At 36.8% G+C, this 24384-nt stretch overlaps 1 protein-coding gene and 1 long non-coding RNA gene across 2 annotated transcripts in view; both read right to left on the bottom strand.

The window, feature by feature from the left end:
- The window catches only part of LOC117220096 (tyrosine-protein kinase Dnt), a 182432-nt gene extending 160580 nt beyond the window's left edge, over nucleotides 1-21852 (bottom strand). Inside the window, exon 1 of the mRNA XM_033469781.2 lies at nucleotides 21227-21852. Coding sequence (XP_033325672.1) covers nucleotides 21227-21371 — 145 coding nt within the window. The 5' untranslated portion in view covers nucleotides 21372-21852. The remainder of the gene's footprint in view (nucleotides 1-21226) is intronic.
- On the bottom strand, nucleotides 4673-9519 carry LOC117220097 (uncharacterized). The gene is made up of 3 exons (XR_004490179.2): nucleotides 9246-9519; nucleotides 5673-5925; nucleotides 4673-4813 (listed from the first exon to the last, which is right to left on the bottom strand). It is a non-coding gene; the product is annotated as an uncharacterized LOC117220097 (long non-coding RNA).
- Nucleotides 21853-24384: the final 2532 nt, after the last annotated feature.

Here is a 24384-nt window from a genome sequence, read left to right as displayed (position 1 = left end):
TGCTCCTAAAAAGATGGGAACAGAGAGACCGAAGCGACGAACTTCGGCGACAGTACGGTGCTGCAAATCACCAGGCCAGTTTGATTAAAGTCATCTTGGTGGCAATCATGAAATCTTCGAATTTTTATTACGAGTTATCGAAGAAGACAAAGATTGAGGAAACTTAGAGCCAAGCCGTCTGGACCATTATCGAGATCATCGATTTTGATTTGCGTATAAGTGCATATTTTTTGAATTGTATCGTGTAGTTGACGTTAAAACACTTTCACACTCGTGTAATGATTTTTGACTTTCTTAGTGTCAACGGGATTATGGCGGGGTTATATTGGACGAACAAACAAATAGCAAGTTGACATGTACAATCACACACTAAAATAGATGCTTTTTAGATACTTTTTAGAATGTGTAACAACTTTTTAAAAATTAGAACGAACAACTTGTACTTCTTTTTAGATGTTAGACAGTTTATTAGACAACGTTCGAACATACTTTTGCAAAAAGATCCCCGTCAATTTCCAATGTTACATCATCTTATCTCTCGTTACCTTGAAGCGTTACTTACTAGATTGAAAATATTAGGTCTACCGGAAAGTTCTGTCCGTTTAAGAAACGAAAGGAAATAATAGATTTCTCATAAATTTAGTAATATTTATCGTACAATATAATTTCCGCCGTTACTTGTGACCTCTTGCCAGCGTGATGGCAATTTGTGGGCAACATGTTTCAAAAATATCTGTCTCAAATGAACGTGTGCATATCTATTGAAATTTGCAAAGACATTATCAGACAGAACTTTCCGGTAGACCTGATAAATACAATTCGAAATGGACGCACTTCTTAGATATCTGTCAGCAGGTGATCTAAGAATAATTCTCCTCGCTCGGCAGTCGAATTTCGAGTAAAAAACCTTTCGCGGATCTTCGCCCTATGCTGAAACCACTCGTTCTCAAATTTCGCCGATCGCAGCACCGTACGACACGGTCGAAATAACTCGTATAATTTCCGTGTTTGCCCGTTGACGCGCTACATTTTATGTTCCCCAGGATTTACATTATCCGCGCAGGTACTCGCGGAGCGGTGGACACGGTGGGCGCGATACCGGCGAAGAGAACTTTTTCAAATATCGCCGCGTTTGTGATCCGGACAACGAAATTGTCCTGGTAAACAGACGACCGGCTGATGAACATATATTAATTTGCCGTGCAAACAGACGATCTGCGCGAGAGGAGGCTCGAACCGTTTTATCAACGGATCGATGATCCGCGGCGAGGCGTGGCGAGGCGGAGCGCGGCGACGAGCGGAGCGGAGCTGCGGAATAAATTTTGACGCGTCTTCCTTGCTCGCGAGTGTTTGCGTAAATCACGCGCGCTCGCCCGCCGCCGGAGACACATGTAAATATGCACGGGTATCACGGACACGCGGGCGAAGCCTGTGTCGCGTCGCGGGCCCGTGTTTGTCCCTATATAAATTTCCCGTGTAAACCGGCGGCTGGCGTTCGTCAATTGGATTGCAAAACACTGGGTATACTTGCCAGTCGACGTATTAATCGCGATGCGGACTCCGATGTGTCCGCCGCCATCAAGGCAGTCGTCAAATGGACAGCCGAGCGACGAGCTGTCACGGAAATCTGCTCTAGAATACTTCCTAGAGTCAACGATCTATTGGGTTGGCAACTAAGTAATTGCCGATTTCAGTTATAGATGTCTCTCACTCCCATTTTTATCATATCCGTAAATGTTATATTATAAAATTATTATTATTATTATGTTATTTTTTATTATCCGCGAATGTTAGCAACTGGACAAATTGAATGCAGCGGTCAAGGAAAAGCGACCAGAATTGGTCGATCGTAAAGGTGTCATTTTCCAGCAGGACAATGCTAGGCCGCACACGTCTTTGTCCACTCGGCAAAAATTCATGGATATTGCTTGGGAATCGATGTTACACCCACCATATAGCCCTGATCTCGCGCCATCGGATCACCACTTATTTCGATCCCTGGACAACTCCCTTCGTGGTAAAACTTTTAACGACGATGACGCTGTGAAATCTCGCTTAACTCAGTTTTTGGCCGAAAAGGATCAGACTTTCTACGAGCGTGGAATTTTCAAGTTGTCGGAGAGACGGCAAAAGGTCATCGAACAAAATGGAAAATACATTACAGATTAAACTTCGTTCCAAGTAAAACAAAATTTGTTATTTCATCGAACAAATCGGAAATTACTTAGTTGCCAACCCAATATATTGTGTAAAAAAGAGTACGATAGAACTTCGTTTATACGAACGGTTCGGGGAACAAGACGTTTCAGATAACCGAGCGGTTCGGACAATAGAGGTCCGCTTGCATATCCATCGCCTTTCTCTTTCAGTTGCGATAATGGAGGTTCCTACACTTCGCAACAAAACCCTTACGATTTTAGCTAGTATTTCAATGACTCTAATTTTTTCGTGGAGGTTGTCGATGCTGACACGAAGTGGGAGGACGCCCCTTAAAATGATATAATTTTTTTTAAACCGGACCAAATGACTCGAATTGCTTTTTAATGTTTAACACTTCCGTGCCGAGCTTTTTTTACTCGAATCTTCACACTTTGATATTTTACTAAAACTTGATGTATTACGTGCAATTATTAATTCTCGTACACATAACAACGTAACAAAAACTTATCAACGCCCATTCTTGCGGTGGAAATTGATTCTTCGGTTCTAAATTTCTTGTAAACAATTTGTTCAGTTCACTAAGTAAACATGCAAGCGTGTACCATCGATGGTACACGTGGCACGGAACGTGTTAAGGAATTGGTTTACAAAAAAAGTTTTTTGTTTCGAAGCAAATTAAAGTTTGAGGATGGTTCGCCCACTCATCCGACCTATATGTATATAATCGAAAACGTTTGAATTCATATGGAAGTGTTTATGCAAGTGGAAGACAATTTACAAACGTAAATGAACTAAAAGAATCTATCATTCGAAAGTGGATAGAATTACCACTGAAACGATTAACGAAACGTGAAATTACTTTAAAATGACGGCTCAGTAGATAGTGAGTGATGCTGTAAAAAAAAAGATTCTCGTTCGCCGCTCTTGTCTCTAAATCTTTGGATATCGACAGACAATAACTTCACGTTTCCTTTTTCATGTTTCGAGTCAAAAATCATTACACGAGTGTGAAAGTGTTCTAACGTCAACTACACGATACAATTCAAAAAATATGCACTTATACGCAAATCAAAATCGATGATCTCGATAACTCCGAGAAAAATGACCGTGACCTCCACATAAAACATTATTTGTAACTTCACTATTGGAGGAAATTCTTAGGTGGTCTCGTTTAGGTAGACCACCCGTTACTGTATATTGCATACAGAGTATGTACACCCAAAAACAATAAGAGAAAAAAGTCATAGAAATACACGTTTTACCTAGCTTCGTTTATGAGATTGTAATCTTGTCTTTGATTTGGTTACTCCCCCTATCATCCCTGGTGTTACTCGAATTTCTCGACAGCCTTGCTGTATTCTATTTCGTAGTATTTCAACATTTGAGCCGTTTATTTTGAAAGTGGCATAAGTCACTTTACCGTAATGAAAAGTGGTGATTTTTTAATGTTTATACGAAATTATTTATACTATGAAAAATATCAGTATCCTGAGATGACAAATACAAGTAAATCTTCTCGAAAGTTAGCATCCATATTTTGAAACGTGTTAAAACGCAAACCCTTAAATATATCGACTTAAAAACAAAGTGACTTATGCCACTTTCAAAATAAACGGCTCATCTCTCTCTCTCTCTCTCTCTCTCCCTCCAATAAAAATATTTTATTTCTTTTTATTTTCGGAAAGTCTGCTCTGTTTACTAAATTCATTATATCACATAAACGGAGACGCGAGTCCCGCATGTTACGAAACACCCTGTATAAATTGTATTATACACAGACGAATACACCCTCTAATATCCGCGTGTACTAATAGCAAACGAATCGGTACACGCAGTAATTGGAAATCAAACAAAAATCCTCGTGGGACATTGGCAAAAATATCGAAGTTCCCCGGCACGCATACGAAATCGACGACGAAACAATCGTTAATTAAGTCACCGAGTCAGCGGAAAATATGCATTCGCGTCGGCGAGAAATATTTTTCCAAGCATCGCAACTTCTGGCTACGCGAGCCAGCTGACGCGGAAACTTTCGGGGAACGGTTCTCGGTGAAACTTGCTGCCATCGCTGCCGCCCCCCCCCCCACCCCGTAGAAATGGCCGGTCGAACACTTTCGAATTACCTGTTCCTGGAATTGATTTTTAATTTGCTCCCAGACACGGCCGTGCGTGCCGCGCAATCGGTTTTCCCGTGTTTATCCCGTCGTCCGGGCTGACGAACAGACCGACAAACAGCCGACAACGTTTTCATTCTCGTCGACTAGCGCGGCCACCCTCGTGCAACAACTCTCGCCGGATAATTCGGCTCGACCTGTGTCACTGGAAACGACACGGGCAAATCACTTATACCGGAGGAAAGCGTCTGGGTTCCGGTGTCTGCTGGAAAATCGCACGATTTTCCCTGAAATACGGAAACATTTGACCGATTTCTCGGGTACTGAAGAGGAAGTCTCAAAATAAACCTTTGAAACATCCATGACATTTTTCGCCACTTTCCATATAGATATTAGTAGACGTTTCAAGATACATTTTATTGTTTATAGTTATTTTTTGTCGTTACATTTTATCGACGTTTTTACTGTAATGATAAATCTCGATCTCCGCGAATCTATTGGCCGACGGTGTTGATCGGCGCGCAGCCTGGCATTTTTCCCTTCGATCAAGAACAAAAAATAAAACCGAGCTTTTTGTCATGAAAAACTTCATAAAGCGTCGTATCAACCTAAATCTTATTTTGAAAAAATGCAAGAAGAATAGCACACGGTTCCGAAAACGAAGGATAGATATTTTCGTAAAATTTTTAATTACTTTAAAATTATTTAAAGGCACAATATCATGTTTTATGGACGTTTTCGAACATGATTTAGATTCATACGACCCGTAGTTCTATATTATGCCTTCTATACTATGCCATGTTCTATACTAAGTCACATTATCATGTTTTATGAATGTAGAAAATAATTTTGCAATTATGAAATTCATTTCAAGATCAAAGAAATTTGGATCTCTTGTTCCTAGAAGCGAACTAATTAACATTATGCCACAAGCAAAGTGTTAGAATTAAATGCAAGAATGTTGGGGTTAATGCATTTTTATCATAAATTGCGGCAATTATCGTAGAAATTAACGGTAATGCTTTATCTTTTTCCTTGAATGAGTAATGTAAATATAAATAATAATTCTATTACTTTATAAATTTACAATTCACCTGCATCGATTATCTCTAGCATTATAATATGTGAAAAATTCATTTGAAAAAATAGAGAAAATTTTATGACAGGAAAAATCTGAATGGTAAGGTAAATAAAATTTTTAATAATATTAGAATGTTTAGTATTAAATAAAGTTACAATATTATAACGTTTTTACAATTAGTGTTAAATCAATTTTTGACAATGTTACAGTACATAGTCAAATGTAAAGATTTGCAAACACCTTTCTTCAGCGTTCACATAAACTAATATAACCATTTCTTATCATTAAATAAAATACAAATGGGAAATATCACTTACCCGCTGATCACTGTGTACGTCTTCGAAACTTTCTGACCTAGAAAGTTGAAATTTCGCAGTGAAGTTACCGAGTTACCCTTAGGTCCCAGGTGTTCACTAAGGAACTCACTTGAAAAATTCATTCCTTAAGGGGTAAAGTAAGAGCTACACCTTGAATAATGAAATTTCCAAATATTTGTCTTCTTGAACTCTGTAGCATCAACTCAACGACGATTTCTACTTCAACACAAATCTAGATGTTTCTTTATAGAAGCTGGAAATAAATGTTCTATTCTATCAAAATTCTGTTTTAAAAATTGTGTATTGCACTATCATGCATTATTATTTTTTTACAGGTAATTTAAAAACAAAATATATCTCAATTTTAGAGTTAATGTACTTGCATCGATTGGCTTCTGAGCTGTTAATATAAATATTAAATTGTGCATTCTACAAAATATTGGGAACTGTTAATATAAATACACGTTAATAATAATCAAATGCAAAGTAGCAAAAGCATTTAAACAATTTAAAAATTAAGAAAAGAAATAAATACTTCCTTCGTTCTCGCTTTTTGCAATTAATGAAATATGTGGAATATATTTTATTTTACATAAAAATCAACAGTTCCGTTATCATGAACAAGTGAGGATAAAAGTTGTAGCAAAACGTGCTCGAGGCAAAAAAGAAATTAAAAATAAAAGAGTGTAATTTAACAGTTTAGTTTAAATTTAAATGTTTTTTCTTATTGAATGCTGTGATTATTAGCACGATTATTAGCAATGCAATTAAGAAAGAATATGTACACAAATAAGTTAAACAATTTACATTAATAGAAAACATATGAATAGACAATATGAGTAACAGCATGATGTTATTGTTGTATAGTTTAAAGTATAGTTAAAATCTTGCCAGAACACGTTATACCAACAGTCGACAATTTAAAACTCTTAAAAACTACATAGAGCAAACATGGCACAAATGACGACGAAAAACATTAATATTTACATAAACATTAGTATTTCAATACTAATCAAAACTGGTACATTTTTCTTGCAAATACCATTTTATCCACATATGTCTTATCATTTTTACCTACTAATAGTATTCAATTTTTTAGGTTTTCCCAGACGAAATTGTATTGAATATATAATAATAATAGATAAATAATAGATAAATAATAGATAATAGATAATAATATAATAGATATAATAAGATATCAATATTATTATATATATAATATTATTAATATTTTATATTATTATCTATTATCTATTATTTATCTATTATTTATATAATAGATAATTATAATATTAATAATATTATATATATAATAATATTGATATCTTAGTTTACCCGACTAACGCTTATAAACAAAAATAGTGCCAAAAGATGTGCATTTAATAAACCTCGTTGCCATCGTAAATATAAAATTGTCAAATCCATCGGGTGTCTTATCCTCTTCGCCCCCGAGTTTAATGAGCGAAACCCATTTTTCTCCGATTTTGTAGAAAATTATAGGCGCAATTTCGCGCACGAGAAAAATTCCGGAATGGAGCCGGTATTGCAGCGTACGCAGACCTTTAGAGGAGCCCGGGCGGGTTCGGTATTACACAAAGACCCGCCCTTTCCCAATTATCCCACGGACCACACGCCACACTCCATACTTTCCGAAAGCCATTATCGCAATGCTCCAGGTCATTTGCTCGCGAAATCACTTCGAACGCTGGCCCGCCTCTATTACGGAAATTCGGCGAACAATAATTGTAATTCGCGGCCGAATGGGCCCGGCCTAAACAATTCAGGAGGTCGCAGCTTGCCAATCCGCAGATTAAGAAACGAAATTACAATCTTTCCGCTCATAGTTTATTGAAGACGGAACGGTGAGCGCGCGTGCCGGTCGCGTTGGTCCGCTTCGCTCCGCTCCGCTCTGCACCGCACTGCACCGCACTGCACCGAGCCGTCGGGAGCCTCTATCAATACATAATGTATTTGCACTTGCGTCTGCGTGTGTGCTCCGTATTTATGCACATAACGGCGGAATATGTGAATCCACAGGTACAAACGCGCATTCGCACGCACCCGAGCGTGTGCACAAACACGAGACACGGGAGGATCGCTCAGCCATAAACCATGGCGGTTTACGTTATCGTCTGGCCGGATCTACCCGTCGGCAAACTGCTGCAATTTGGCTAACGCTCCTTGCAGGCTGTGCGCTCGTGGAAATTGATAGGGCCGAAACGACGCGACGCGATGCGACGCGGACTGCACCAACCCCTACGACCCCCCTCCCCCCTCACCGCCGGTTTTTGTCAATATTTCCAGAGCCCGCGCCACTGTGATAAATGATCGGCCATCGGAAGATGGTCCGCATCTTCAGCGTAAACTATACTACTCGACTGTCCCCCTCCCCCCATTCTCTGGATGCTGGAGTCTGGTTCAGAGGGGATCTCGGCGAGAAACCTGAAGCCGCTTTCCTTGCTCGGCACTCTTATCCGTGGAAGTTTATCTCGATTAACGCGAATCTGGCCGAGCGATAGTCTGTGTCTCTGACAATGCGACGGTTACTCAGTTTCGGAAATGTTATGGAGCGTAATGGAGCAGGTGCAGTATAGTGAACAAATCAGATTTTCTGAATTTTGGGAATATCGTAGCGTGAGTGGACATGTTTGTGACACGAAGAATTAAATAGTATTAACATGGTATTATTTGTGAAACGGAGAATTAAATAATACAAGCATTGTATTATTTGTGAGACAGAGAATTAAATAATACAAGCATTGTATTATTTGTGAGACGGAGAATTAAATAATACAAGCATTGATATAAACAGATTATATTAGTTATGATACAAAAAATTGAGTGATACGAACATTATGTATATTGCTTTGTGACAGAACAAAATTAAATAATACAAAAATTGTATTAATAATAACACGAAGGATTGAATAATGCAAACATTGTATTAGTTGTGTCACAGAGAATTAAATAATACAAAGATTGTATTAATTACGATGCAAAGGATTGAATAATACAAACGTTATGTGTATTATTTGAGAAACAAATAACTGAAATAATACAAAAATTTTATTAGTAATAACACAAAGGATTGAATAATACAAACATTGTATTAGTTATCATACAAAGAATTAAATAATACAAACATTGTATTAGCTATGATACAAAGAATTAAATAATACACATACTGTATTAGTTATAATAGAAAGGATTGAATAATACAAAGATTATATATGTATTATTCATGAAACAAACAATTAAAATAATACAAAGTATGTATAATTTGTAAAACAAACTAAATATCAATTTCGATGCTCTTACTATATTGTTGTTCAATATTCTGCAACGTATTGGAATAAATCACAGTTATCTGATCCAAAATGTTTAAATAATGAACGCTCGAGCAACAAAATACGGGTCTTCCACTTGTAAAAATTAAACAACTTTAAAGTTATTTGAATATCATGCTCGAACAACTAATTTACATTTCCACATGTTTCGTTAATATTTACACATAGTTTAGAAGGTATGTTGAAAAAAATTAATTACTAAAGTTATAAATGATCGTAAACACACTCTAGATGCTGGAGTCTGGTTTAGAGTGGATCTCGGCGAGAAACCTGAAGCCGCTTCCCTTGCTCGGCTTCTTATCAGTGGAAGTTTATCTCGATTAACACGAACCTGGCGGAGTGATAAGACTGTGTCCCGATAATGTGACGGGTACTCACTTTGGCAAATGATAAGGAATGTAGCGAAACAGGTGCAGAAGTGGGAAAACGAGTTTTTCAAAGTTTTGTGAATACGGTAGCGTGATCGGGCATCCTTATGAATTAATTATAATAATTAACAAGTATATAAGTCATTTATATTATATTTTATATTCTATTCTATATTGTATTCGATATTATATATATAATACTTATATTATATGATTTATGAAGTATTTATAAGTATAAGTATTTATATTATATGATTTACTTATAATACTTATTTATATTATAATATATTATATATATTATATATTTTATATTATAATATATTTATATTATAAATAAGTATTATAAGTAATTTCTCCAAGAAATGTTCGGAGATCGGAATTGAAAGCAACAGATTTTTTTTTTTTGAGAATACTAAGTTGCGATTCTTCGGGCCTCGCGGCTCGTTTTTATAAAAACTCAGGGCATTAATATGAATATATAGTAATGCTAAAATAAAAACGATGACTTCACCTTTTTATTTCTAAGGAATAAGGAATGTAGCAAAACAGGTGCAGTAGTGGGAAAACGAGTTTTTCAAAGTTCTGTGAATACAGTAGCTTGATCGGGCATCCTTATGAGTACAGTAATTTCTCCAAGAAATGTTCGGAGATCGGAATTGAAAGCAACAGATTTGAGAATACTAAGTTGCGATTCTTCGGGCCTCGCGGCTCGTTTTTATAAAAACTCAGGGCATTAATATGAATACGTAGTAATGCTAGAATAAAAACGATGACTTCACCTTTTTATTTCTAATTTTTTGCCACGATTCGAAGGCAATTTGCAGGCCACATGCCATGAGTCGACGGTCACGTACTTAGTATCTATCACGTACCTTGTATTATAGCTCCGCCGTTTTTCTTACCTGATTCACGCCTAAACAAACCATTCTATATTGTCTTCCGGAATTCACGTCACGTGTCGAATCACACGCTCAACCGATTCCGTCAACCCTTAGCATCGACGTAGGAATAAATTACATAGGCGTAAGACCAGCACAGTGAAATTCACAGCAACCCAAAATATGGCATTTCCGGGAGAAATTACTGTAATCGTCTCTGTGCATCGTTGCGTCGCGACGATAGTTGTTGTTTTTATTGTTTCTGAGTTGGGTTTTTTGTCGCAACCACGGCTTAATTTCTTGCCTTATAATATCGTGACAGACTATTCACGGAGATACGGGGCATGCGCAACTAAATATGAATATTATTCTCGTGTTTCCAATCGAAATAAAATTCTACTATTCTATTATCAATATTTAAACATTGAAGAAAGTGTGATACATGCAGTATATGGACGATTCAGAAGCCAATCAGTGTAAGAGTTCGTTAAGAGAAAAATTGATGTAAATAATGATTTTTCGAATTAGCTGTAACAAATAATAATGTCGCTAGTAAATGCAAAGCACAATTTATGCTAGGATCATATAAAGAGAAAATTCAAATCAATATTTAATTACTTCGTTAAAAATTTTTATTTTTGCTTGTAATTTTTAAAATTTTGTTTAGGCATTCGACTTAACACATTCTGTGCAATTTTTCAGAAGAAAGATACTAGCAGTAGTATTAATTAAGTTAACTGATTAAGACAGTTAATCCCACTTTGAACTTGTTGCTTCATTATTGTTTTTTGCCTGTCTCGCTGAATGGTTTGTTTTCGCTTTAAACAGCCTTTCAATATGGAACATAGTTCAAATGGTATTCGATTAATTATTCGTTGATGAAAGAGTAAAACAAATATACGAATGCTTCATACTTTATATAATTAAAACTGATTGTATCCTTGGAACCGGTTTTCACTTCAATGAAACGCACGAGATATTGGTACGAAATCGCGATTCAATTATCTATTATCGATGTCGAATTAATTGAATATCGAATATATCGGACAATTTAAAAACACGATGAAACAAGATGAAAATATGAAATTACGAAATTACGAAATTACGAAATTATGAAATTATAAAATTTACAAAATATTACGACAAATCTAAAAACAAGACAGTTGAACCATTAAAAATGCTCACAGCTTATTTCTCGGAGTATAAATAAATCGTATATTAATACCTAACACACAATTCCACGTAACACGAAATATATAATGTTCCATTTAATAGAGCCTTAATTATGCACTGGCGATACCAAACGAATCTACTTAAGAATTTAAAAATAAATTAATCTCCACGAACGAGTATAATTTAAATCTGTGCTGGCGCCATCTACTGCAAAACGCTAATGCATTATTACGATGAGTTAATTATAACAATACACATATTTTCTGCATAATTAACTGGGATCTCTGCCCGCTCTAAAATGTACAGCCGACAATGACGTGTACGTTGAAACGTGTACGTGCTCGCGATACGAAGCGCAATGGATATAAATCCGAAAATGAATGCCATAAAATAAGTGAATTTTCTGCTAATGCATCGTGGCCCAGCCGATCGATGAACGGGAACAAATTACGCGTGTCAGGTGCACGCGTCCATCTTGGCGGTGGAACGGTGCGCCGACGATGTGTAGTTCTTCGACGGGAAGTCGCATTTTGTAACGTAATTCGACACGCGGTTAAGCAAATTCGTTAGAGTCGATAGAGACGGGGAAACATCGATGAAAAGCGCAGACAAATTCGTTTAACGACTGACAACATTATTTCACGTTCGATGCAGGGACTGCGCTGTATGCCGCGTCATTTGTTACAGTCACGGGTATAAGAAAGCTAAAAGTCTTCAGCCAGGAAGAATAAAAGTTATGTACATTCTTAGAAGTAAGACATTTTATGTATTTATTGCTTCATTTGAGCAACGTTCGATGTTTCATCTATTTTAAATTCATTATTTAATATCATTTTTCTTCAGTTATAGTATTAAAAATTAAAATTATCGCTTCGAAAAATATAATTCTTAATATGATAATATTAATTCTTAATATAATTCTTCAGCCAGGAAGAATAAAAGTTATGTACATTCTTAGAAGTAAGACATTTTATGTATTTATTGCTTCATTTAAACAACGTTCGATGTTTTATCTATTTTAAATTCATTATTTAATATCATTTTTCTTCAGTTAATATTAAAAATTAAAATTATCGCTTCAAAAAATATAATTCTTAATATGATAATGTTTATTCTTAATATAATTCTTCAGCCAGGAAGAATAAAAGTTATGTACATTCTTAGAAGTAAGACATTTTATGTATTTATTGCTTCATTTAAGCAACGTTTGATGTTTCATCTATTTTAAATTCATTATATAATATCATTTTTCTTCAATTGATATTAAAAATTAAAATTATCGCTTCAAAAAATATAATTCTTGATATGACAGAACATGAAAGAAAATAAAGCGTTTTCCGTTTTTAGTCAGTGCACAGCAAATATTTTAAGTAAGTTACGATTAAATGTTTGTCCGCGAAATATGATATTTAACATGATCTTTTCTTGATATGACAAATGATATTTGAAAATACTAGAATGTTTATTAATTCATTGAAATTAGTCTTTTACAAAATATCGTTATAATTATGTATACAATATAGTTGTACACTTACAGTCACACGATCAGAGAAAAAAATGAAAAACGATGTACAAAATAAATTATCTTCCACCGTAATTATTATATCATACAATCACGATTTGTCATAAAACAGTATTAACAAAACAATAAAGCAGCTTTCGAATTGAATTGAATATTTCTTGACGAATCAATTCATAGTTAAACTGGTGTGAATGAATGTATCTATCGAAGTATGAAGTATGCAGTAGATTCAATGTTACGTTCTAAAAATTTGTAAAACCACCTTATATTGTTCCGCGACAACGTTGTATAAAGTTGTATTTATGATCAATCTCGTTTCATAAATTTATATATACTACGCGTGTATTTATACGGCATTTGTGTAAATAAACCGACTGATTTGAATTGAATTCAGTTAAATTCCAATGTGAATGCACTTCAGTGAAAATGGCTCTGAGGAACCAGAACCTCGTAGAAAACTTGTCGGACAAGGTTCAATTTATTTGTCCAGTGGCCTAGCTAATTTGCAAGCCTCCGCATTCTTTTCGGCCGAGCTCAACGTATCCGTCGCGAGAAATATTTCACGAGCCTTGACCGATTTACTACCGGATTTTATATCTCTATTATCGCGACCCGCCGAATGCAGAATAGAAAGAATTAATATGACAGCGTGCGTTTGTTATTTATTGCAATTTTCGTCGCGGTGCGTTCGCGCGCTATAAATAACGGCATCGAGCCCCATTCTGTGCGAGCCCGGTGCCCAAGACTGGAAAATCGTCGGTGTTCGTCGATGGACCGAAACACGAGGGAAAGAGACGCGAAGCTATAAACCGTTCTGACGTAAAACACGGAACAACCGGATGTCCGCCCGGAGGGTTACGCAAGGAGACCTCGGTTTTATGAAATCTGCGTGATCGATGGCGGACAAACGTCAGGACGTGACGTTTCCTCCGTTGTCCTCTGGTGACGTCCGCCACGACCCGTCGCGCGGAAAGGAATTTCCAATGCATTCCTAGCAAAATATAATGCAGTAGGGACCTCGTGTTCGGAGATTCTGCACGTACACGGTGATCGAAAATCACCAAAACGTAGCGAAAATTCGTTTTCCCTGGAAACATTATCTCGAACAATTTTTGCGACGATATTGAAATACGTCGTTCGAAGACTATAAATGGCACCAAAGTAGTACCACCGGCATACAACAGATAGTTTTTGCATGGCACCAGCGTGGTGCCACCGGACGGCATAGTGTTAATAATTACAAGGGGTGTTCGCTTTAACTTTATCATATCTCTGTTACGTTTGATGTTGGATCAAAATGTGTGCGAGAAAAATTGCATAATCCAAAATTTGCATTCCATACCTTCCAAGATTCTAATAATAACCAAAGATATTAGGCCTTTAAGTGGTTAATGGCACCAGCGTGGTGCCACCGGACGGCATAGTGTTAATAATTACAAGGGGTGCTCGCTTTAACCTTATCATATCTCTGTTACGTTCGATGTTGGATCAAAATGTGTGCGTGAAAAATTGCATAATTGCAAAATTTGCATTCCATACCTTTCAAGATTCTAATAATAACCGAAGATATTAGGCCTTTAAGTGGTTAATGGCACCAGCGTAGTGCCACCGAACGGCATAGTGTTAATAATTACAAGGGGTGTTCGCTTTAACTTTATCATATCTCTGTTACGTTTGATGTTGGATCAAAATGTGTGCGTGAAAAATTGCATAATCCAAAATTTGCATTCCATACCTTTCAAGATTCTAATAATAACCAAAGATATTAGGCCTTTAAGTGGTTAATGGCACCAGCGTGGTGCCACCGGACGGCACAGTGTTAATTAAAAGTTAGAAAATGCTGAAAATCCACCGTGTCCAGTCCCAAAAATGCCTACCGAAAAGGGTCTCTCGTGGTCGAACAAAGCAGCACGAGGCTCGGCAGTCCAATGATCGGTATCGGCCACTAAAAACGTTCTCGAAGTTGCCGGAAATGCTTGCTGAATGTACAGGATGGAATGCATCAGCCTAGGTGCAGCAGCGCACTGTATTCTCCTCGGAAGCTACTAGCTCCGGCAGGCGACGCATGTGTGCCGGTTGGGTCTCGTCTTTTTGTATCGTTGCTCGCCCCGCAGTCTCTCTGTCGCCGTGCATTCCTGCCCCGTCCCCTAGCGTTGCCCTTTTTTCGGTGCTTTCAAGCAATGCTCCTCCGGCGGAACGAAGTTTTCCGGGAGAACTAAAGTCATTTCGTCGGCGCAATCTAAGTTAAGTGACTTTCAAGAGCCCCGTTGGCTAAACTCGCCCACGCTGGATCGGTGCTCGCGCGACCCGATCGAACCCCTTTATCTTTTTGTCCCGCGATTCGCGCGCGCGCGATCCCGAAACGCTCCGTCGAAGTCGAAGGGAAAGGTCGCTCGAGATCCGACGAGGATTACGCTCTCTGTTAGGTTGCACGGGTGCTTGGCTACCTGAGAAATCGACTCCCGAGCCACCATTCTTTGGCTACGCGGACCATCGCGTCGTGACATCGCTCGACGACGTCTCGATATCCCTTCCAAGCGTGCTCACGAGACGAAGACTAACGGGCACGAAGCTGCAGCGTCCGGTGTCTTGCGTTTTTCAACAGGACAGCGTACGGATTTCCCAGCCAGAAACGTCTGGTGCACTTTGATTCGGCTTTTGCCGCTTGGAAAATTCCTCCGGCGCAGTTCCGTGACTTTAATCCTTAACTGCTACACCTATTAATGCTTATGTAACCACCATTAGCGGTATAGATGGAGAGCTATCGATAGTTATCGATACTTTCCGCCGTCGAAAGCTGTCGATTGTTTCTCTTACTATCGATAGTTCCGGTCAGAGTACACCGTACATTAGAAGGTAATTTGAACGAACTGTTAGATATTTCCATTACACTTTGATAATGTATTTACTTGAATACTTCTACCATTTATTGGTGCATGGAAATATGCCTCAAACCCTTCGCCGGAATTATGCAACAAATATTTTGGCATACCGTCATCTTCCGTAGAGCGGGAAAAGATATTTAGCAAAGCAGCTTGCAACCATAGAATTCTCGTGGATTCTCTTCGTTGCTTTCGGACTTCTGTCGTGATCCAGTTTTTACTTTGTTATAGAGAGCTAGATTTACGGACAGGGTTTTTAGGAGAGATTTGTTAAGCCGTTTCAACGGTTTGGATTAATGTTAGTCCTCTATTTAACAATCGCTGTTACGTAGATAGTAAGATGTCGCCGTTTCGCTAGAATTATTTCAATTAACTTAACTCGTACGTTAAACCTCGAATGATCCTCGGAAATAGTTGCATAAAATGTTCTCACGTAGCGTTCAGCCATTTTCGTTTTACACTTTAATTTTATGCATTTTATTTTATAATATTATTGCAGATTCATTGTAGAAAATACTGTGTCTTGATTTAAATTTAATTGCAATATAGAGTATCTTAAATTATACCAAAAATTTGAATTATTATGATTGCAATATGCTTGAATCTGTAATAATACAAATAAATATAAATTTTTTATTTGGTTTTATTTCTAATATTTAATCGTTATTATGATATACGAGAAGCGTAAATCCTTTATTCTTCTGGAATATTATTAACGATGCAGCAACGAGTAATGTATTTGAAGTTAATTATTTAAGAAAATGGACATTTCATGTTTCAATGTTTGTTGTACAATTTTAATATAAAAATTTGATCTATATGTTATTGATAATGTGCAATTTTCATATTCAAATTTATGAAAACGTTATTGATGTTCTATAATTTAAATATTAAAATTCAATACAAATGTTATTAATATTCAACAATTTTGATATTAAAATTTAACACAAACATTATTGATATGCAACAATATTTTAATATTAAAATTCAATTCAAACTTTATTGATATTCTACAATTTTAATATTAAATTTTCTCTACAATTTAATTAAATTGTATGCAAACATTATTGTTTACAGTAACTTGCAATAGCTAAAGCTATTTGCCACATTTCATGAGGTCTATTTTTTAACCTGTTTCAGCGCAAAATGTTAACGTTCGATTTTTCATAGAATAAACAATTTCTAGAATAAAATAAATTGTATAACGTTTGCATGAATGTGAAACTAAAAGAAGCGAGCGATACGAGAAAGTTATAATATTACAGAACTACAGATATAACAATTAAATGTATAAATAAAAATATGTAAGTATACAAGACATTTATCTGTATGTATTATTTATGACAGAAATAAGGTATCACTGCAATCTAAACCTATTTTTAAATATTATAAGGTATGCTTATGTCAAGTATTTCATACTCTTTTCAATAAAAAGAAAGTACCATTTTTCGAATAATAGATGCATTTCAGCATTGGTGTTGCAATTAAAGAGTGGATTTTCTCTACAATTCTTTCATAGTTTGGTTTCATGAAGCAAGGTTAATGTGGAAACCGGATGAGCAATGAAGTCATAAACATACTCAGCAAAAAACGAACCAGGGTGCTCGGTTATCAAAGTCGAAACTTTAAATGCGTTTTTCTTGAAACCACATTTCTTTTTACGACAACCGGGGAACCCTGCTAATCAACTTTCCAGTTTGAGAAATAAGATTCCGCATCTGTTACCGGAAACTTTCTCAGATCTAATTCCAGAAAGTGGAATTTTAGAATCAAACCCTGCAATAAGTAACACATTAGGTAGATTAAACGATTGTATTACTCACTCATACTATTCTACACGCAATAATAATTAGTCCACAGTATTTGGCACTCAGTAATCGGAACGTCCATAGTTTTTAACACGCAGTAATCGGAATATTTTGAGAAAAGTAGATATTCAAGTTAAAGAATAATTGGGAAGAGAGGGTACGAGTATTCGAGCCGTGAAGCTCTCTCTCTCTCTCTCTCCTCTCTCTCTCTCTCTCTCTCTCTCTCTCTCTCTCTCTCTCTCTCTCTCCGTTTTTATAGTTACCAATTGTCAACAATTTTTAAATCGAGCCGCAAGCCTCGAATAATCCTCGAATAATCCGAATATATCCTCTTGCCAAATTATCCATTTTTGTGTAGAATCTGGGTGTCGATTAGGGCAAATTGACTGTATAGCTTAAGTTGTCAATTTATTGGCGTGAAAGGACTTATTTTCTCTGCCGCGAAGTTCACCTTCACTGAGAAACTTCAGTAATACCTACACTTACGCTAGTAATCGCTTCCACAGCCCTATCCATTCCCAATTTTCTACAAATCGATTATTGATGCTGCAACAGAAAGTCAATTTGTTTCGTCTAAACAATTTCGAATCGGCGAAGTGACGGGAAAACGCTCCGAAGGGAAGATCGCATCCCCTTTAACCCGAGAAAGATAACCTACGTCGCAGAGGCGCCTGCGAAGACTGTTGATTTTTGTTAATTTTTCATAGAGGTCTAGTGATTTAAGTTTAAAATTACTTAAAATATAAAAAAATATAATATAAATGCATTTTATTTTTACAATAATGCCAAACCTTTAAAATGACTAGATTAACTTAAATAAATATCCATTGTTAGTATAAAATTGACGCCTTAGAAAAGCATGCGCCTCTGAAGCGTATGGTTATCTTTTACGTACGTTGTCATATGGTTATCTTTCTAGGGTTAATCGGATTGATCAGTGATCAGTTGAGTTGCTATCGCCGGCGAGTTCGCGCGACGCAGGGCGCTGCTATTAACGCAAAATCGTGGAAAAAAAACGTGTGGATATCCGACCATAAGACCCTTGACACTAGAAACGAACGATGCGAGCCATTCCGAGCGGTACGTCGCCGGGATTGGCTCGATTTTCGAAGAGTCACGAGCGGCTGCGCGCCCGTAAATACAGTTATTCCACATTTTCCTCTCCCCCGCTAGCAAAAAACTGACGCGGCCAAGCTGAGTAGATATAGACCATCCATATATACAGAGATGGATAGAGGCGAATGAATCGTGGAGCCGTAAAGTGATATCGGATGGAACGGAGACTAAGTACATACAGGTGCGTAAATGCGACTATGTGCGGAGCTGTTGACCTCCAAAAATGAATGGCTGCCCGGTGTAAATTGGTGGGGCGGCGCTTTGTACCGAGGTTACCGGCGCGAGAAGATGGATACAATGACGTTTAGGCGGATAGGATATTTCGGCGAGGTCTCCGGGGTGGTTCGCCCCCCCGTCAAATCCGACAGATAATAATTCGACGAAATGCAAGTAAATTCTGTTAATCTGATGAAGAAAATGTTCACAACAAAAGTTCGTCGGTTTCCTGTGGCTACATGATGAAATATTGGGATTACGAGAATCATTTTTTCAATAAAACAATCGATATTAGAGGGTGTATTCGTCTATGTATAATACAATTTATACAGGGTGTTTCATAACATGCGGGTCTCACGTCTCCGTTTATATGATATAATGCATTTCATAAACAGAGCAAACTTTTCGAAAATAAAAAGAAATAAATAAAATATTTTTATTGGAGGGAGGGAGAGGGAGAGAGAGAGAAAGAGAGAGAGAGAGAGAGATCATAATATTCTTAGCTTTGAACTAAACAATGTTGTCCTGACACAATTTTTAAATCTACAAAAATGACGAAAGTAATTCAATGTGCAGGATAAAGTAAACACCCTATACATGAACAAGAATCTGCCTTTTAAAATATTTTCGATCTGTGTTCTCTTCTGTGATTGTTTGGAGAAAAATTTAAACGAAACTGTCATTTTATTCACATAAATTTGATTCAGCTATGCACTGTCAATTTTATTCAACGGGTTGTGTTACTGTTTTCCATTGCATTTATACGTGCAAACATTATTTACGCGAACTCCACACAAATTTGGTGAAACTGAAATTAAATGGAATTTTATTTCCATCGCGGAGGGCTTCAACAAATTAAAAATATGTGAACGTGCATGTGAATGTGCATTTATGTGCATATATGTGAACGTACATTTTAATTAAATTTTTCTTTTTATTCTTCTTTGAAAATAATATTGTTACGCTGTATACATATTAAATTTTGTAACGTCATTATCATGCAACTATCAAATTGATGGAAGACATGAGAAACCTTTCTGTTTAATGAGTATGTTATCAGAAGAGGAGGTTACAAAATAACAGTTAGAATTTAATTACTAACTTAATAATAATAATAACACAGCAAAATTATAACAATTAATTTAGTGTCGTGCTACGTGAATTCGCAAAACTATCAAACCAACAGTTTTTGGAAAGATCAGATAATTTCTAAGCACTTACTATACTCGATCACTTTTCAAAAGCATATTTGACAAAAATAGTCTTTTACAGATTTCTAATTTATTTTTTATTTATTATATTCACTATTATGTAATTGTGTTTGTGCTTTGCCCATTTGGATTGAGATACAATAAGTATTTATATTTCAGTTAATTTAAAAAAATCCACAGACATATTAGAAACCATTGTTCTCTTTATATATTTATTGTAAACACAATAAGTTATTATTAGTTTCCGGATTTTTATGCAACATAAAAATTACCTGCATTACTTACAAAATACAGAAACTACATAAACACTTATTTCTTTCTTTAACTATCTTGTTAATTTAAAAATAATGCATCAGTATTTTTAAATCCTTTAAATGGTTTTACTGTTTTACATAATACAAAATATATAAAATTCGCAGTTAATTATTATATTATACAATCAAAGTTCGATTTGCTTTATTTTTTGAAAACGTGTCCACCATTGATAATGTAGTTTCCATAAATTAGGATAAACCGATTATATTAAAAAAAAACATTGAACATCCGCATACAATTTTTCTTTCCCTATAACTAATTTAACATTCTCTCTGTCACCCACGTGCTTTTCAAATAGTTATTAAATCTCCACACTTGAAATTTCGTAACAATTCCAATGAATTCTTTCCAGCAAATTTTACAAAGTTACAAAATTCATAATCTACATCTACCGAAATTAAGTGTCGATCTCATATCGTTCAAACGTAGTACATTTTCAAATATCCTAACTCTTTTCGTCCTCCCCAGTAAAAACATCGTCGCTAGAACACTAACTCTCTTCAATCAAATTATGTCAAACACCCGCACAAGCTCAGCACATGTTACAACCTGGTTAAAAATCGCCGCGTACGATAATTCGCCAGGAGAACGAAAATGTTCATCGCGTCTCTCGTTCCATATGCCCCATGAAATCGTCAACCGTATTATTTGCTCCCACGGGCGCGCTGGAACGATCCAGCACGCTGTAAACAAGGGTTAAAAAGTTCCGAAAACTCACCGAGCAGTTTCATGACCTGGGACTTGCTGATAAAGATGTTCAAATATCCATCGCTGCAGCCGACGAGCACCAGCAGCATGAAGAACTTGCACCGCAGCAAATTATGGTATCCAACATCCCGCCGCATTGTCTCACAAAATAACATCACGCACCGGTGTAATCATGCGCGCAAAAAACGCACCACTCGCCTCCGTTTTTCTGCCCCTAACGCCGCGGCGGTGAGCTGGCTCCGGCGAACCTACTCACTTTTCTTTTACGCGCGAAAGCATCGTTCGCTTTTACTGCGTTCGCATGATTCGCGCGAACGAACGATAACTAACAGCACCGCAAAATTTGTGTCCAAAGCGTTCCCTCGAGTCGCAGACGGTTCTACTGTTCTAAAAATGGTCCGAAAACGTTCGAGATCGCTTAAGAGTTCGTTTCAGCTTTGGATCGAAGCTAGAGGGTTGACGTTGCGTGACAAGATCGTGTGGAAAGCATCAATTCGAAATGGTCCATGATTCGACGGTGTGTCGCAGATCCGCGGTCACATGGCGGCGTGAGCAACGTCAGACGCAAGCGAGTCCTCGGGACGCTAGGGAAAACCACCCCGTCGACGTCGGCGTCGGGACGCAACTGACGGCCGACGCTCTTGGACACGAAACCCCGACGTGATTCGCGCGTGCGCCCTCCACGGGGTGCGACGCTGAATACGAAAACGGCTGACGAATCAGTAGGTAAAACACGGCCTGCGTACGCATTGCAAATCATAGTAAGTGTAAGTCACACCTCTGAATCGCTGCCGAACTTCGCAGCAAAACACCGGATCCCCTGCGCGACACCGGTCCGTCTCACCCTTAACCCTAGAAAGATAACCATATGACAACGTACGTAAAAGATAACCATACGCTTCAGAGGCGCATGCTTTTCTAAGGCGTCAATTTTATACTAACAATGGATATTTATTTAAGTTAATCTAGTCATTTTAAAGGTTTGGCATTATTGTAAAAATAAAATGCATTTATATTATATTTTTTTATATTTTAAGTAATTTTAAACTTCAATCACTAGACCTCTATGAAAAATTAACAAAAATCAACAGTCTTCGCAGGCGCCTCTGCGACGTAGGTTATCTTTCTCGGGTTAAAGGGGATGCGATCTTCCCTTCGGAGCGTTTTCCCGTCACTTCGCCGATTCGAAATTGTTTAGACGAAACAAATTGACTTTCTGTTGCAGCATCAATAATCGATTTGTAGAAAATTGGGAATGGATAGGGCTGTGGAAGCGATTACTAGCGTAAGTGTAGGTATTACTGAAGTTTCTCAGTGAAGGTGAACTTCGCGGCAGAGAAAATAAGACCTTTCACGCCAATAAATTGACAACTTAAGCTATACAGTCAATTTGCCCTAATCGACACCCAGATTCTACACAAAAATGGATAATTTGGCAAGAGGATATATTCGGATTATTCGAGGATTATTCGAGGCTTGCGGCTCGATTTAAAAATTGTTGACAATTGGTAACTATAAAAATGGAGAGAGAGAGAGAGAGGAGAGAGAGAGGAGAGAGAGAGGAGAGAGAGAGGAGAGAGAGAGGAGAGAGAGAGGAGAGAGAGAGAGAGAGCTTCACGGCTCGAATACTCGTACCCTCTCTTCCCAATTATTCTTTAACTTGAATATCTACTTTTCTCAAAATATTCCGATTACTGCGTGTTAAAAACTATGGACGTTCCGATTACTGAGTGCCAAATACTGTGGACTAATTATTATTGCATGTAGAATAGTATGAGTGAGTAATACAATCGTTTAATCTACCTAATGTGTTACTTATTGCAGGGTTTGATTCTAAAATTAAAATAGGTTATCTTTCTCGGGTTAACTAGCAAATTCTGGGTCTGGTCGGATCGGGGTGCAGCATGGATCATGTACGGTTAGAGATGAAGAGACGACGCTGTGCAATTTTGCTGACTTTTATAAATACAGGGTTCCCCGGAAAGAATCATCCGATTTGAAAAATTTATATTTTAAAAAATTACACACGGAAAATTATAATTCTAACACGAATATAACGGGAAAATGTGCGAGTTTTACTTTTTATTATTTTGTTCTCATGTACTAAACCGTTGGATTGGTCGCAGTTCATCCGATAATATGGTTCTACATAGTTGGCCTCCGAGATCACCCGACCTAACCCCATGCGACTTCTTCCCTTGGGGATTTATGAAGGATCTTGTCTTTGTACCACCTTTACCTACAGGTGTAAATGAACTGAAAAAACGCATTTGTGATGCTGTACAAACAATTACCAGAGATACATTACACCGTGTTTGGCAAGAACTTTCATATCGCAATGATATCATACGTGTAACGAAAGGAAGTCATATTGAACACTTGTAAACAAAAACTCACACATGTTCCCGTTATATTCGTGTTTGAATTATAATTTTCTGTGTGTAATTTTTTCAAATATAAATTTTTCAAATCGGATGATTCTTTCCGGGGAACCCTGTATAGTCGAGTAATTACAGTTTTCGTGAGTAATATACAGAGATACAGCGTGAGCAACTTGCATATCGTAATTGACTATTTCACCGTTTGTACACAGATGAACTCTCAGAAATAAAAAGATTATGGAACTTTGCGCACGACTAAAATAAGTGTTCTTAAAAGGGTGAAAACAGCGATTTAAATATCTCAGGAATAGCAGATACATATTTAAGAAAAGTTGAAATTTGAAGATTGCATCGTTTTATTGTGTCTACATAACTGTTACAAAAAGATTGTTTAAAATTCGATATTAAACTTAAAATTAAGTTACATACAAGAAATCTTCGCATGGTTTTCCAAACATGATAAAACAATATATAATCTTTATTTCAACTTCTTTTATAAGAAAAAGAAAATATTACAATTTTTTAAACCGCATATTAGTAAAAAAAGTAGTTGTATCAAACATAACTTACTCCACTTGTGTACAAAGTTCCACGGTTTTTGGATTTTAGAGGTTCATAAACGTCCCTTCTTAGGGGACATAACATAATCATCTTCCATAAAAAAAAACATAATTTAAAAGTTATTTAGAGTGACTCACATGACTCAGTGAGTCACATGACTCACCCAATATCTAAGTTTTCTGTTTACAATTATCGTCATCAGTTTAGCGTAAACACTTCTTGTTTG

This window comes from Megalopta genalis, chromosome 10 (genome assembly GCF_051020955.1).
Source record: "Megalopta genalis isolate 19385.01 chromosome 10, iyMegGena1_principal, whole genome shotgun sequence".
Lineage (NCBI taxonomy): Eukaryota > Metazoa > Arthropoda > Insecta > Hymenoptera > Halictidae > Megalopta > Megalopta genalis.
The sequence above is the reverse complement of the archived record's forward strand: the minus strand, read 5'-3'. Positions and strand labels throughout refer to the sequence as shown.